Source organism: Antedon bifida, chromosome 5 (genome assembly GCF_963402885.1).
Source record: "Antedon bifida chromosome 5, ecAntBifi1.1, whole genome shotgun sequence".
Classification (NCBI taxonomy): domain Eukaryota; kingdom Metazoa; phylum Echinodermata; class Crinoidea; order Comatulida; family Antedonidae; genus Antedon; species Antedon bifida.
The window spans coordinates 4053649-4070872 of NC_136230.1; the positions used below are offsets into that span (position 1 = coordinate 4053649).

General features: G+C 33.7%; 2 protein-coding genes across 2 annotated transcripts in view; one reads left to right on the forward strand and one right to left on the reverse strand.

Annotated features, from left to right (window-relative positions):
- The first annotated feature begins 3635 nt into the window (after positions 1 to 3635).
- On the forward strand, positions 3636 to 12130 carry LOC144842566 (sialin-like). Its single transcript, XM_078699019.1, has 8 exons — positions 3636 to 3875; positions 7180 to 7407; positions 8204 to 8291; positions 8529 to 8624; positions 8900 to 9033; positions 9223 to 9378; positions 11026 to 11264; positions 11394 to 12130. The coding sequence occupies exons 1-7, from the start codon at positions 3636 to 3638 to the stop codon at positions 11098 to 11100; spliced, it is 1017 nt and encodes a 338-aa protein (XP_078555145.1). The 3' UTR covers positions 11101 to 11264; positions 11394 to 12130.
- Positions 7012 to 17224, reverse strand: part of LOC144843180 (uncharacterized) — a 79033-nt gene continuing 68820 nt past the window's right edge. The window contains exon 4 of the transcript XR_013612236.1: positions 7012 to 7094. The gene's annotated coding sequence lies outside the window, so the exon portion shown is untranslated. The remainder of the gene's footprint in view (positions 7095 to 17224) is intronic.

The following is a 17224-nucleotide window of genomic DNA, read 5'->3' on the forward strand; positions in this document are numbered from 1 at the left end:
GTAGTAATTTATAGACGTTCCGAAATTTGAACCGTGTTATACCGGTAGCAGAGCAAAGTTTACTTCTTTCTGCAAATGTCCTATCATTATTTTCTTTGTTTTATTTGGAGTGTGGTTTAAAACAACACTTTTGTAAAGTTTATAGTGGATAAATAAAAACGAATTTTTGGAAATTGTGGTTTTGACATCTGACTTTATTTAGCATTTTTAAATGAATTAAAATTCCAAATTATACAATTTAACCTTTCGCTCAATATATTTATAGCAACAGCTTCATATTTTTTGTATAACTTTTTAAAATTATTAATTGATAATTAATTTACATTAATTGAGTACAGTTATTAGAATGCATTACCGTACCAAAAGTACCTTCATCGGGGACTTCCCCGTGACGTTCGCATTGAACGAAAAAAAAATTATCATGAATTTTACGTGCGAGAGTACCATTTGCGGCCATCTAGGGGTGTCATTTAACAATTTGCTTGCTCAAATACTTAGTGTCTACAGCCCTGGAGTCTTTGGGCAACCCTCTTAAAATAGTCCTGCGACCGCCCCTGTCAGGGGCGGACCCAGGGGTGTTGCCCTAGTGGCCCGGGCAACACCCTTAATTTCATACTAAATTTTGTTTCTACCACTAACTTAAAATTGAGTCCCATTTCATCGCATACAATATCCATATTTATGCGTTATAGAAGTCCAGTCTGGAGAGAATATTTGTAAATTGGCAGAATGCACAGCAGTCACCCAATAGGCCTACTATTATATACCGCGCACAGATAAGTGTAGATAAGTTTTTGAGCATGCGCAGGATGAATTTCTGATTGGCTAGTTGCTTGTGGTGCGCGCGTCATAAGAGCAGGGAGATGTATCTCTCTCCTGATGAGAGGTACGAAAGGAGGCCAACACACACTGTGTTCGGGAAAAACCCATCATATGGGTCGTCGATTTGTTCATAATTATTGCGTTTTTCTATAATTTAAGGCCAAATCATAATTTTTGCGTATAGTTTTTTTTTTCGTGTAGTACCCTATTTATCTTCTCCGGACCCGGAACTTGATTGGCTTAGTCATAACGTAGTTACAGAGTTGCAGGGCATTTTATCACTGTTGAATGTTTTGATGTTAGCTTAATTGTTAAAATTGGTAAAAGAAGTAGGCCGAATGCTGGCGCCAACGAAATTAACGACCTCCACAACCAAAATATTTCTTTTTAACAAAAATAATCCTCCGCTTAATCAGTGCATGAATACCTAATAACCAGACAAGAACGTATCTTTGTTACGCTTTACTATCAATCCATTTTCATTATCACGCAATTTATTTTTCAACAATATGGTAGTACAATAACATTTTGATTGAATAGTGAGGGATTAGTTACATTGTTGACTTTGAATACACCATTGGAAATTTACTGAAAATCCAAAATGAACTTGTATTAGGCCTATAATACAAACAAAATTATTCAATCAAAGATCAAAGAAACGCTCTACACATGAGAAATAGATGTCGGTCGATAAACTTCTGACGAGACGAAAATAACGACAATCAGCTAAACGTATTCGTGATTTTATTTCATCTCTGGCTTGTTACATTATCATGACACATTACCGGACTTCCCCCTCCTCTCGCAATGAACGGCAGTACAGATCTTCCCTATATAGGCTCGTGTATGTAGCCTACTACGTCATTCACAAATTACCCACGCATAGCAGTGTTACTAGCGCCATCACAGATTACGTACCTCTAATCATAGAGAAATAAGTTATATTTCTCCATGCTCTAATGGAACAAGCATTCACACATGAACTTTGCGTCAAAAAAAAATCATCGACAAACGAAATATAGCCTATATTCATTCATTTTAAATATTAGGCATATTGCCCAGGCTAATAATTGATTTGTTCATAATTATTGCGTTTTGCCGGGCGCCCGAACCATAAAAACCCCCCTGGCTACGGGCCTGTCAGTGCTGTTTGTTTCAGGTAAGGCTATATGCAGTGCCGTGGAAAGAGATCGCCAAGTCACCTGTTGTTTGGTCACTCTGCTTTTGCGCCATTGGATACAATTTCGGATTTTTCCTTCTATTAACAGATATTCCTGTATTTTTCCAATCGATTTTAGGATTTACATTGAAGAAGGTAAGTATAAGTATCATATTGTTTCAACTTTAAATACTAAACTATAGTCTTAGTGACTTCTACAAATCTCTTCTTCATTCCTCAGACTGGGTTACTAAGCACCTTACCTCATTTTGTATTCTTTATTGTTATTCTGTTTGGAGGAGTTCTTGGTGATGCCCTTGTGTCTCACGAAATATTGTCTGCTATAAACACACGGAAATTATTAGGGTGTTTTGGTAAGAACATAATTTGTCCACTATTATATAAGTTGAATGATTTATAAATAATAGATAATAAATAACATTAAATCATGTAATATATTTTTAATTTCATAGACACCAGCATAATCAATTCATACCATACTATAATGTGAAATATTAGGTACTCCACTCTGTGAATACTGTTACGTTCTTTGTGATATTTGTATGTATTTGTTCTGTCTTTTTATATTTTTCAATTCAAGTATTTAGCTCCGCTACTGCTTTGTATTCTAATTTTATAAATAAATAATACAAAATAAGTTAAGATTTTTATTGAAAATAACACAATTAAACTATGAATATTTTCTACAATTGTCTTCTCATTCAGCTCTTGGGAGCTCATCATTTTTTCTGGTGTGCGCTGGTTATGTTGTTAGCAATGCGACACTTTCTGTCATCTTAATAATTGCTGTTTTTGGTATGTATGGATTATTTATACCATCGATTGAGGCAGTTGCGATAGATATTGCACCTAACCATTCCGGAATAATAATTGGAATTATGGCTATATCGCACGCTTGTGGATTCATTGCCCCGTCGATAGTAGGACTTTAAACTAGAAGTGGTGTAAGTATGATGTGTATTAATTATTATGTTTTTAATACAAATAATTGATAGAAAACAGAATGTTTATAGCAAATACACAATATATATATATATATATATATATACAATATATAATGCTGATAATGTATATTGTGTTCAACGACTTTACAAAAATAGTTCCCTTTTGTTAAATCAAGGCTATATAGCCTCATAAAAATAAAGGAAATTGAACTCTTAAGCTTACAATGATTTATATTATTTTGTGTATTTTTATTTACTGAATCATGGAGAATATATACTTTTAAAGTAATTTGTTCTACTTGACTGAATACATTTTATGGCATTTTAAAGTAAAGTTTGTAGGTCTCATATGTATTGTTAGATACAGTAGGCATAAAGCTAAAATTATGAATAGAATAAAAGCTCACATTCCATTTATTCTGTGCTCTGGTCTGTGTAACGTTACAACCAATTTAATTGTCATCAGCTGTGTGCAGTTGATTTGAAAAAGACGGGTGGTAGGCCGGAAATATTGAAGGTAGGCCTAAATATTATTTGTAGATTTCTTAGTTTTCCAATATCTCATTCACATAATCATATATCCGGAGAGTTCAATGTAGAAATAATAGGCACACTTTTAGTCAAAATATCTTTTTTCGTAAAAATGACACAATAACATGTTTAATTTTTATTTTATTGAAGACCTCAATATGATCGGTAAATGCAATAAAACAGCTGAAAAGAAACCAATTTTGAAGAAAGGCGGTAGTAAAGAAACACCTCTTTTCCTGTCGATTCGTTATATAATTGTGTTCATGTGCTTTTTGGCCGTCACACTGGACTATGCTACGCGAATGAACTTGAGTGTTGCCATGTTGGCCATGGTATCAAACGATGGGAATGGAACAAGTTCAAACCTGTCTACGACGTCACCAGATATAAGCAAATTGGTAATTATTTTAATATAAAATAATAATGTTGGTTTTTTTCGGATAAAAATAACGGCAAACAATGCATGCATTGACATGACGGTAAGGTGTTAAAGGTATGAGAATATATAGTTGGATTTTAATTAATAATAATTCAGACCTACGCATTGATGTGTCGTCTGAACCTAAAGTTCTGTCTGAACTATCAAACTTTATGTAACAAAAAAATTTGATGTGCCCATATAATATGAACATGATGATGATCATATCACTACCATATTTGGACATATCACTACCATATTTGGACATATCACTACTAGTCTAGGACCTGAGTCGGATTTGTATGCATTTAATTTAGGAGAGAATATCTCAACTGTTATAGGATAATTTGACCCCAACAAACAACATGGAATGTGTGCCAAATTTGCTATCCGGGACGAACATGCCCAAAATCGGGATCAAAGGTTATAAATGTGTGGTTCTTTTATCTCGACAACCACTTGTCGTACAGATTTGCTTTTGGTGTCAAATTGTTCAGAATATACATATTTATATTCAGTCTAACACAACTTTTAGCGAAAAAATGATGCTTTTACTGACCTTTGACCCAAAAAACACATTTTCGGGTAAATTATTCTTTAAAATGCCAATAGACAAACTTTATGGTATCAAATGAAAGCATACACAATATGCTACTCATTGCTGCCCAACTTGTATTGAACATTTTTAATTATGAAGCTAATTGTATGGAAAATGTGCATATTTTGATTATTTTTATACAAAAAATGAATATTTGGTAGCGTAATTGTTATGTTTATTTATATAATATTAAATAATTTAAGTATTTGGAAAAACTATTTGGTATCAAATGAAAGCCCATAAAATATTCTATCCATTGCTATCCAACTTGTATTAAAAATCTGTAATTATTATGCTAATTTTGTGACAAATGTGCATATTTTATTATTTTTTTTACTAAAATGAGTATATTAAATAGTGTAAATTTATTTTGGTTTATTTATAATATTAAATAATTCAAGTGTTCTTTAGGTGTCAAATTGTTCAGAATATATATATTTATATTCGGTCTAACACAACTTTTAGCCAAAAAATGACCGGAAATGCTTTTACTGACCTTTGACCCAAAAATTTTCAAAGAACATATTTTTGGGTTAAATTATTCTTTAAAATGCTAATGGACAAACTGTATGGTATCAAATGAAAGCATACACAATATGCTACTCATTGCTAACCAAATCGTATTGAAAATTTTTAATTATGAAGGTAATTTTATGGAAAATATGCATATTTTGATTATCTTTATACAAAAAATAAATATTTGGTAGCGCAATTGTTATGTTTATTTATATAATATTAAATAATTTAAGTGTTTGGAAAAACTATTTGGTATCCAATGAAAGCCCATAAAATATTCTATCCATTGCTAACCAACTTGTATTAAAAATCTGTAATTATGTTGCTAATTTTGTGAAAAATGTGCATATTTTTACTGTTTTATAACTTTTAAATATTAATTATGTTGTATTTTTTATATCTAACAGTTGAGATATTCTCTCCTAAATTAAATGCATACAAATCTGACCCAGGTCCTATACTATATGACATTAATTTGAACTAAAAATATTATTCATATTGGGTGTTACTTTGTCCAATAAGTTACATTTTAAATCAATAAAATACTGCACATTTTTCACAAAATTAGCATCATAATTACAGATTTTTAACACAAGTTGGTTAGCAATGGATAGAATATTTTATGGGCTTTCGTTTTATACCAAATAGTTTTTCCAAACACTTAAATTATTTAATATTATATAAATAAACATAACAATTACGCTACCAAATATTCATTTTTTGTATAAAAATAATCAAAATATGCACATTTTCCATACAATTAGCTTCATAATTAAAAATTTTCAATACAATTTGGTTAGCAATGAGTAGCATATTGTGTATGCTTTCATTTGATACCATACAGTTTGTCCATTGGCATTTTAAAGAATAATTTAACCCGAAAATGTGTTTTTGGGTCAAAAGTCAGAAAAAGCATTTCTGATCATTTTTTCGCTAAAAGTTGTGTTAGACTGAATATAAATATGTATATTCTGAACAATTTGACACCTAAAGAACACTTGAATGATTTAATATTATAAATAAACCAAAATAAATTTACACTATTTAATATACTCATTTTAGTAAAAAAATTATAAAATAGCCTATGCACATTTTTTACAAAATTAGCATCATAATTACAGATTTTTAATGCAAGTTGGTTAGCAATGGATAGAATATTTTATGGGCTTTCGTTTTATACCAAATAGTTTTTCCAAACACTTAATTATTTAATATTATATAAATAAACATAACAATTACGCTACCAAATATTCATTTTTTGTATAAAAATAATCAAAATATGCACATTTTCCATACAATTAGCTTCATAATTAAAAATTTTCAATACAATTTGGTTAGCAATGAGTAACATATTTTGTATGTTTTCATTTGATACCATACAGTTTGTCCATTGGCATTTTAAAGAATAATTTATCCCGAAAATGTGGTTTTTGGGTCAAAGGTCAGTAAAAGCATTTTCGGTCATTTTTTCGCCAAAAGGTGTGTTAGACCGAATATAAATATGTATATTCTGAACAATTTGACACCAAATCGTTGTCGAGATAAAAGAACCACACAGTTTTAACCTTTGACCCCGATTTTGGGCATGTTCGTCCCGGATAGCAAATTTGGCACACATTCCATGTTGTTCGTTGGGGTCAAATTGTCCTATAACAGTTGAGATATTCTCTCCTAAATTAAATGCATACAAATCTGACCCAGGTCCTAGCCTATACCATATTTTGGACATATCACTACCATATTTGGGACCACTACAACTTTTTGTCATATCAAGTTTGATAGTTTAGACAGAGATTTAACTACAAACAAACTGTGTCGAGGAATTGAGTGAAAACATTCAGATGCGCACAATAAACATGCGTTAGGCATACCGACTGTAACTTATGCCCAGATCGTCGGTCGCCAAATCAATAACTCCCTATAGTATTAGATGACTGGGCGTGTTATTGTCTCTGTTTATGTTGATGTTTTGATTTTTGTCCTGAAATAAAGCTAAAGTAGTATACGTATGACACGCCATATGTGCCAAAATATTTATCTTTTTACTAATATTAAGTCAAAACTCAGTCTGGAACCCAGACTAGACTGGGCGTTGGCGTTGCTTTGTTTTTTTTACGGTGGAGTGCATACGACCATTTAGTAATAATAACTTTGTAAATTGATTCTACAGATGTTTGATTGGAGTCTTGAAACTCAACAATTTATCTTTAGTTCGTTCTATTATGGACAGTGCATTTCTCCTACTTTTGGTGGATGGATGGCTGGGGTATTTGGTGGCTCATCCATTATTCTACTGGGAATCTTGGTGACGTCTTTGATGACGTTATTGACACCAGTTGCTGCAGAAATAGGAGTATGGTTATTGGTAATAACTAGAATCGTTGATGGAATTGCACAGGTAATTACTATAGTAATGAATAATATTGAAATATTGCAAATACAATACTTCTATGTTGGACTCATGTCCGCAACTAGGATTTTATGATTGGAGCATTTGATGGATTTAAAGATGTATTGTCCCTTTGACTAATTCCAAAAAAATAAAAAAATAACAGATTTTGAAAAAAGGTGGGTCATTTTGAAGTATCATAATAGTTATTAACTATCACCAAAAATTTGTCGAAAAAAAAATCATTTAAGTGAAATACAGACGTTTTTTTGTTAAAAAAATAACTCTGACTTCCAGTCAAAGTTTTCGATCAAAACATCCCATAATGAAACGCGCTTGTTTGGCTACTCTGTATGCATAATCATAAAACTTCCTCACGATCTGTGTGAAAATACCTTCTCAACCGTGACGAGTTGTAAACAATCCTAATTAGCATATGCATAATGCGAACTCGTGGTTTTAAATCCTTGTTTACTTTCGATCGCGACGATTTTCCAGACGAAATGTAGTTAAACTAATTTACCTGTTAATTACGTAAACTTGTTGCTTTTAGCTCGAATTTTCGACTTAAAGTGAATAACTTTAATATTACTTTGATGTGGCCAATTTAAATTTAGAATATTTTGACCTTCATTTTTTTTGTGTTTCAAGGGACAATACATCTTTAAGTGACCAACCAATTACGACTTTAAAGTTCCATCTTTTGGAATTAATTGTATTTAAAGTTAAAATATTAATTTTAAAATAAAATTATTTGTCATAAGTATTTTTTTTTTCTTTTTTTTTTGTGGTTTTATTTCTTAAGGGCTTTGTTTGTCCAGCTTATTTTAATCTCGTTACAAACTGGTCAAAATTGAACGAACGTAGTACATTTTTGTCACTTTCGGTATCAGGTAATAAATACCTTTTGTTTTATTTTAGTATGCCAAGGCAATCACATACATACATACACACATACATAAAAACAAAACAGGCATAGAACATTATTTTCTCAGTTTCATTAAATAATATTTCGTTATATTTATTTATTTTATTTATTTATTCAACTTCTCACTAACTCTGTTAGTGAAGGTATATATTTATATATGGTCTTATCAGATACTTTAGATTTAATTTGATTTCTTTTAAAGGAATTGGTTTTGGTCCAATGTTGGCGAGTTATATTTCTGCTTCGCTTTGTTCAACTGATTTCTTAGGCGGATGGCCATCTACATTTTATCTATTTGGTAACAGCATGCTGTATATTTTTTACTACATCTTGGACGAAACATTGGTGTTGCAATAATTTGTTTAACCATAGAACTAGAAGTGCCGTGTTACGAATTTGGAGTTTGTGGCAAGGATAGAGGCATTTTATGGCTCAACTAAAAAATTAAATCACGAAGAAGGAATCAGAGAGCCACCACATGCCTCGTATATAACTTGATTATGAGATGATAAGCGTACAGCTTCAAAATCTAGTCATTGAATTTAAGAATTACAATATTATTATTATTATTAGGTATAATTGGGCTAGTGTGGTGTCTTGGTTGGTGCATTGTGGGATCGACTGACGTAAACAGTAACAGGTGGATATCAACTATTGAAAGAGATTCGATATTATTTTCTCAAAGTGAAGAAATTAAAAATAAAAATGTAAGAAACCAAATTTCATAATTTCTCCCAGTAACTTCAAATGTCCGCGTCCTCTTGGGTGACCAAACCCAAAATGGTTGATCAAGCTCAACCCAAGTGACTATTTTTCACATCTTGCACCCTATTTTGTTCTATATAGGCCTACATTACATAGATTTCCGTAATCGTTACTTATGCTGTTTGTTTCAGGTAAGGGTATATGCAGTGCCGTGGAAAGCGATCGCCAAGTCACCTGTTGTTTGGTCACTCTGCCTTTGCGCCTTTGGATTCAATTTCGGATTTTATTTTCTATTAACAGATATTCCTATATTTTTCGATACGATTTTAGGATTTGAATTGAAAAAGGTAAGCATATGTATTATCATATTGTTTCAACTTTTTAATACTAAACTATAGTCCTAGTGACGTATACAAATCTCTTCTTAATTCCTCCATGGATTAAAGAATAGAAGGATATGCATCGACGTGAGATCAAGGGTTCCTTGACTCTCGCCGACAGACCGCGGACCGCCCACAATGTTATCAGTTTAATTAACCGCATGGTAACAACGAAACGGTCGCGTGCCTAATATATTGTTTACTGCACATGTGCAACGACATCTAACCTTGTTGGCTACGCTTCTTTCGCGCGTTCTTTGGTGGCATGATGTTTTAGCGCTAGCAACAACGGCGACGAACAATTTATACGACAAATTTAGTTATAACCTTTCTGATGAGGAATTGTAAATGCTATAATTGTAATTAGTATAGGTTTCTGCCGCGATTGATCTACGCTAATGTTTTTATGACATTAAAGTAGCATTTTATGACCTGTAGTAGCCCTACATCTGAGACAATAACTATTTGTTGTATCGGCCTAGCCCTACATGTAAAATTACAAAATCAGCAAGGATACTAGGCCTAGGCCTTTTCTTCTAGGCTTACTAGTAAACCATATGATTTGCCGACATTGATACTGCCTAGGTAGGCCTAGGCTAATCTTAAGTGTAGTAGATACAACGTGTAATCATGATCTATATACTCACCGTTGTCTTACTTCTTGTGTGAATAATAATAGGTACTTCGTTTTTTCGTGATTAAGTTTGCCCTGCGTGTACTTTTCAAAACGACCGCTAGGTAACGAATCGCAACTATACATAGCCAGCCAATCCCGGATCAGGGATCGCTGTTTTCATTCAATTAGACCCGATGATTGGATGTGGTGTGGATGACATAACCACTAGCCAATCACCAGGCACTACAATTTAAATATAATCACATCGATAATTAAGGAGATTTATGAAGAAACCACTGCTTAGCCATATATTAAAAACACGATTGTTGTATGGGTGAACACCGGCCACGCTAACAACATACATGGTCAAATGCATAATTTAATATTCTATAGATTAACGCAATTTTTAATGACAGAAGATGGCAGGCAAATAATGATAATTCAAATATAAAAATTGCATATTTTATTAATATTACTAACTACTTAAAATTACTAGTCGTAAGAAAGTGAACTTTTCGTAGTCCGATTGTGATGAAACTAAAACAGAATTATTCAGCAATATATTGTTGTTGTCAATTAATCATCGACGCAGACATGTCAATAGAACATTCAGACTGCGCATACGATTTCTACATGGTTACGTTTTGGTCTCAAAAAAGGTAACAGTTGATTCGCAGCGTTTTACAGAGGGCCGCGGTTAGAGACACGGAGTTCAATGAGCGTGTTTGTTTGATTGGCAGCAGTGCTTTAGTATAGGCAAGCGCGTTGTAAAATCGTTTGATGTCACCGTCGATGCATATCCTTCTATTCTTTAATCCATGGTTTTGGTAAGAACATAATAAATTGAATGATTTATGAGGTGGCAGAAAATGTCGTATCAAGTATCCATTGTTTAGATGAGTAGACCTACTGTAGGCCTACCCCGTGTTCTGGTTTCGCATTTATATATTATATATTATCATTTATTTTCATTTTTGCAATTTCTTCTTCTTTTTCAGCTCTTGGGAGCTCATCATTTTTTCTGGTGTGCTCTGTTTATGTTGTTAGCAATGCGACACTTTCTGTCATCTTAATAATTGCTGTTTTCGGTGTGTACGGATTGCACATACCATCTATCGAAGCAGCTGCGATAGATATTGCACCTAACCATTCCGGATTAATAATTGGAATTATGGGTATATCGAACGTGTCTGGATTCATTGCCCCGTCGGTGGTAGGACTTTTAACTAGAAGTGGTGTAAGTATGATGTTTAATAATTATTATTTTTTTAATCCGGACAATTGATTTGGTAACCACTCGGCACAAGTGAAAATAATATAGCAAATGTACAACAAATGTATCACGCTTGTTGTACTTGTCTTTCAGAACACAGTTTATCAATGGAGGAAAGTGTTTTGGATGATAGCCAGTGTAAAAGTGTTGGGATTAGTGAGTTTTCTCATCTTTGGTACTAGTGAGGTACAAGAATGGTCCAAAACCCCTGACAGTGAACTGGTTCCCTGTCTTGAGTTAGAAGAAATTAGGCCTGCAGGACAAGCAGCCAGTGGTACTGTAGATCCGAGAGATTGAAATAGAAGGTCCGAAGGCTTAAATATTAAATACATTGTTGAATTAAACCAACGTTACATGTTATCTAAATAGATACACCAATCATCAACAAAGATTTTTTTGTAATTATTTTATTTTCATTTTGAAAAGAACGTAATTATAGTACCATGTTACTCTACACCTCTCAAATTGCCAACACTGAGTATTTTGATCAAATTGAAGATACGGTGTAATAGAATGAAAAACCACTTAGGGGCCTACAGCAATACATTATAGCGACAGTGAAACAGCAATGACTAAATTACTAGAATCTTTCTAGAATCATTTTATTTTGGCCTATTGCATGTGATCGTCGTTAAGCTAAAAGTTACTGCAAATTGCAGTAATGTGTAGGTCTGTAATTCGTAATATCTTTAAAGATGTTTTGTCCCCCAAAAACATGAAAAATGAAGATTAATTAAATTAGATTTTCATTTGGTTATTTTGTATATGTTTTCTCATATAAAATGACAAAATAAATGGTCAAATTGAATCAACCAAAAACCCATTGGCTAGGTTTTGCTTTAAATTACTGTTTTTTCAGGTAAATCATTTTTTTTTCGATTCAATTTTTGTTCAAAGTGGATATGTGACATTAAAATGGCATGTTAAACAAAAATTAAACAATTTCTTTTTTCAGGGAGACAATACATCTTTAAGTAGGCCTATTGGTGTTTTTTTTTACAATTGATCACTAAGTGCGTACACTCGACAATAATCACAATAACAGCTCTTTATTTTACATCAAAATTGACATACAGTAAATTTACATTTTATTCAATTACCGTAGAAATAGTGTGTACAATTACTGTACTTTTTGTGTTCACTTTTATTCATCGTTATTTTGGGTTTTGTATGACACTGTTTATGTATGTCTCATCACAGACATACTCTGATACTTACGGGGTCAAATGTCAAATGATCATTGGTACGCACTCATTATTCACACGCGTTAGCATTCTGGTTGGTACAGTACGCACGCGTTCAAATAATGATTGGTACGCGCGTCTTCAATTGATCATTTATAAGCACATGTTTAAATGTTCATTGGTACGTGTGCGTATAAATGATGATGAAACACAAAAACAAATTAAATCGTTTAGTGAATAATTACGTAATAGATTAAATATCATTATGACACTTAAATGGCGACTCCAGGTTATTACATAGTTGATGTTTGCTGTTGTTTGATACTTATGAAATACCGGTACTGTAATTATGATCATTTGCAAACACACAGAATCGTTAACGTTTAAAAAATATCAATTTTGTGCTACAAGATAACACCAAATGATTACACTTTACGAAGATAATTACCATTATTTTATAATAATATTCATTCATATTAATAAATATCAGTAGAATCAGGTTGTTCAATTTTGAATTCATAGAAAGCTGGTCTGGGAGCCGCTGGTAGTTTTCGTGGAACACGACTTGTAGGACTCCTAGTATCGCTATTCGTTTTTCCGAGTGAACAACCACTTGTGTCGATGTGGGTGTCGTTTGTCTATCCCCGTCTGTACCACTTACCAAGTGAGTTTCTGGAAGTATATCTGTAATACCACAAGTGCTATGTGACCTTTGCTGATCTTTGTTTCCAACCAATGGGTTGTCTTTCTCATGACAAAGACTTAAACTTCTTGAAATTGCAAACCCGAGTGGTGTGAGATTTCCTTCTCGGTTGACATAAGGGGCAGCGAATTGAAAGTTTGATGGAAATGTGTTAGAAGAATCACAGCTATTGATCGAGGCTTGACGGGAATATCCAGACGGTCCTTCTCGCATTGTGTACTTGATTTGAAAGCTACTCCGACTACCATTACTGTGAAATGAATATCTATGATTCCTCTGACCATCAGGATTGCGGTCATCGAACGAGGCATTTATTGCACCTGTAAAAGATTGGTCCTGTCCAAGAGGGTCTTTACGGCAGTCATCGCTATCAATAGATATCAGTCGACGTGGGAAGTCATTTGAATCCAGATTCGAATGTTCTTCTTTCGCTAGATACATTTGACTCCTATCGCAGACTTTGACATCAGGATTGCCTCTATCGTCCATGTCACTCGGTATGTCTGTTTTATATGGTCGATGTACCGTTAAGTCTTTGTTTTATTTTATTATAATGTCTGTCATTATAATTAGGTTTACTTGGTCTAACGTGGTGTCTTGGCTGGTGTATTGTGGGATCGACTGATGTAAACAGTAACAAGTGGATATCAACTATTGAAAGAGATTCGATATTATTTTCTCAAAGTGAAGAAATTAAAAATAAAAATGTAAGAAACCAAATTTATTTTCGTAATTTTCATAATTTCTCCCAGTAACTTCGAATGTCCGTCCTCATTGGTGACGTTACCAAACCCAAACTGGTTTCATAGTGATGACGACATTAAACATTAGGCCTAGGTTAATCTTAACTCAATCAGGGCCGTAGCCAGGATCAGTGTCAAGGGGGTGGGGGGGTTCGGACACTAAGTATTTGGGTCACTGCCCCCTCCCCACAACCCGGTGGGGTCTGAGGCGAATTTTGTTAAATGACACCCCTTGATGGCCGGAAATGGTACTCTCGCACATAACATTCATGATAAATGGCACCTCTAATTGGCCGGAAAAAACACTCTCATGCAGCATGCTACCATTAAACAAAACGATCGTACTTTTTTCCTCCTCATCACACACGTGGACTATTTAAAGGACGATAACATTTGTTGCCGTATGTTAGATGCGCGTGCTCTATGTGCGGAACCACCGCCGATTGTTTGATCATTCACTCGGTATTTTGTTTTGCGTTCAAGTTACAAGCCCCCCAAAAAAGCACAATTTGGGTGAGAAGGCAAATTCAATGCTTATTATAGCCAGGGGCGAACCCAGGGGTGTTTTCCTTGTGGCCCGGGCAACACCCTTAATTTCATACTAAATGTTGTTTCTGCCACTAAATTAAAATTGAGTTCCATTTCATCGTATACAATATCCATCCGGACCCGGAACTTGATAGGCTTAGTCATAAAGTAGTTACAGAGTTGCAGGGCATTTTATCATTGTTGAATGTTTTGATATTAGCCTAATTGTTAAAACGACCTTCACAACCAAAATATTTCTGTAATAAAATTTACTTTAAATGGAACGCTACAAAAATAATCCTCTGCTTCATCAGAGCATGAATACCTAATAACCAGACAAGAACGTATCTTTATTACGTTTAACTATCAATCCATTTTCATATCACGCAATCCATTTTTCAACAATATAGTAGTATAATAATAACATTTTGATTGAATAGTGAGGGATTAGTTACAGTTTGACTTTGAATAAACCATTGGTAATTTACTGAAAATCCAAAATGAACTTGTGTTATAATACAAACAAAAGTATTCAATCAAAGAAACGCTCTACTACACATGAGAAATAGATGTCGGTCGATAAACTTCTGACGACGACTAAAACAACGACAATTATGGAACGCCTCCTCTGCCTTCAGTTCACATTTATCATGCAGTACACACCAATCGTCATGCAGTACACACCAATCGTCATGCAGTACACACCAATCGTCATGCAGTACACACCAATCGTCATGCAGTACACACCAAACATCATGCAGTACACACCAATCGTCATGCAGTACACACCAAACATGATGCAGTACACACCAATCGTCATGCAGTACACACCAATCGCCATGCAGTACACACCAATGGTCATGCAGTACACACCAAACATCATGCAGTACACACCAATCGTCATGCAGTACACACCAATCGTCATGCAGTCAAATAGTGCGTAATTTATACCGCCACCTATCGACAAAATCGAATATCACGTGACGTTTATTAGACGGCTGTGAAACTAAGACTATTTATTATTTCTTTTATGGAATTCAATGATTACAATGGCCTCCTAGCCGCGCCTACGTCCTATAGATTCCAAGATTGCTTTAATAGTTTTGCGAGCCATTTTAGTCATAAAGCACGTGCGATGTAGTAGTAGACATCGTGAGTTGCTGTAGTATACAGTTTGAATAGCCTTAGTTTTACAGTCGTCTAATAAACGTCACGTGATATTGGATTTTGTCGATAGGTGGCGGTATAAATTACGCAATATTTGACTGCATGACGATTGGTGTGTACTGCATGACGATTGGTGTGTACTGCATGATGTTTGGTGTGTACTGCATGATGTTTGGTGTGTACTGCATGACCATTGGTGTGTACTGCATGACGATTGGTGTGTACTGCATGACGTTTGGTGTGTACTGCATGATTTTTGGTGTGTACTGCATGACGATTGGTGTGTACTGAATGATGTTTGGTGTGTACTGCATGACGATTGGTGTGTACTGCATGACCATTGGTGGGTACTGCATGACGATTGGTGTGTACTGCATGACCATTGGTGTGTACTGCATGATAAATGTGAACTGAAGGCAGAGGAGGCGTTCCATAGACAATCAGCTAAATGTTAGTGATTTTATTTCATCTCTGGCTTGTTACATTTTTTTTTCATGACACATTACCGGACTTCCCCCTCCTCTCGCAATGAACGACAGTACAGATCTTCCCTATCTAGGCTCGTGTATGTAGCATACTACGTTATTCACAAATTACCCACGCATAGCAGTGTTACTAGAGCCATCACAGATTACCTCTAATGGATCAATCATTCACACATGAATTAAACAATTCATCGACAAACGAAATATACCCTGTATTCATTCCTTTTAAATATTAGGCATATTGCCAAGGCTAATTGTATTGTAATATTTATTGCTATCCATATACAAAATATAAAAAATGACAGATCAAACAATTTGCACAACAGTAATACAAGAAAAATAAGTTACAAAATATGGAATAGCAGAGGATAACCCTTTAAGCTTGAAAGCTTGTTTCAGAAGGGGTCCTCAACATAAAACAAATAATATTTACATAAAATTACAAATATAAAATATTATAACAATAATTTAGATATTATACAGATATTTTAAATGTAAGGTTTTAGAGAAAATGTAAATTTGTAAATTAGGTTTTGTTTATAAAAACGACATTTCATAGAAATATATTTTAAATATGTACAGTTTATATTCAATTAATTTCAGTTAACAATGTAATTAAACTTTTATTTTACAATTAAGATTAAATAAAATATTGACTATTGGTACTAAATTGTCATTTGTGAGGCAAGATGTTTCTTTAGAGCTACCTTGAAGGCAATGTGAGAGGTAATGGTCTTCAAGTTATTTGGAAGTTTATTCCAAAGTAAAATGGCATTAAAAAAGAAAGTTTTATTAATAGCATTATTATTTTTTGGCAACACAAAATTGAAATCCCTTCTTCTTGTACCGTAATGATGTTTAAATTTATAATAATAATAATAATAATTTATAATAATAATCGATTTGTCCATAATTATTGCGTTTTGCCGGGGGTTTTCCATAATCTAAGGCCAATTTTTAGGTCAAATCATAATTGTGCGTATAGTTTTGTATTTCCGATGCGTGTAGTACCCTATTTATCTTCATTTCCGTACGTTCGTAAATATTAGGCCGAATTTCCGTAGTAATTTATAGACGTTCCGAAATTTGAACCGTGTTATACCGGTAGCAGAGC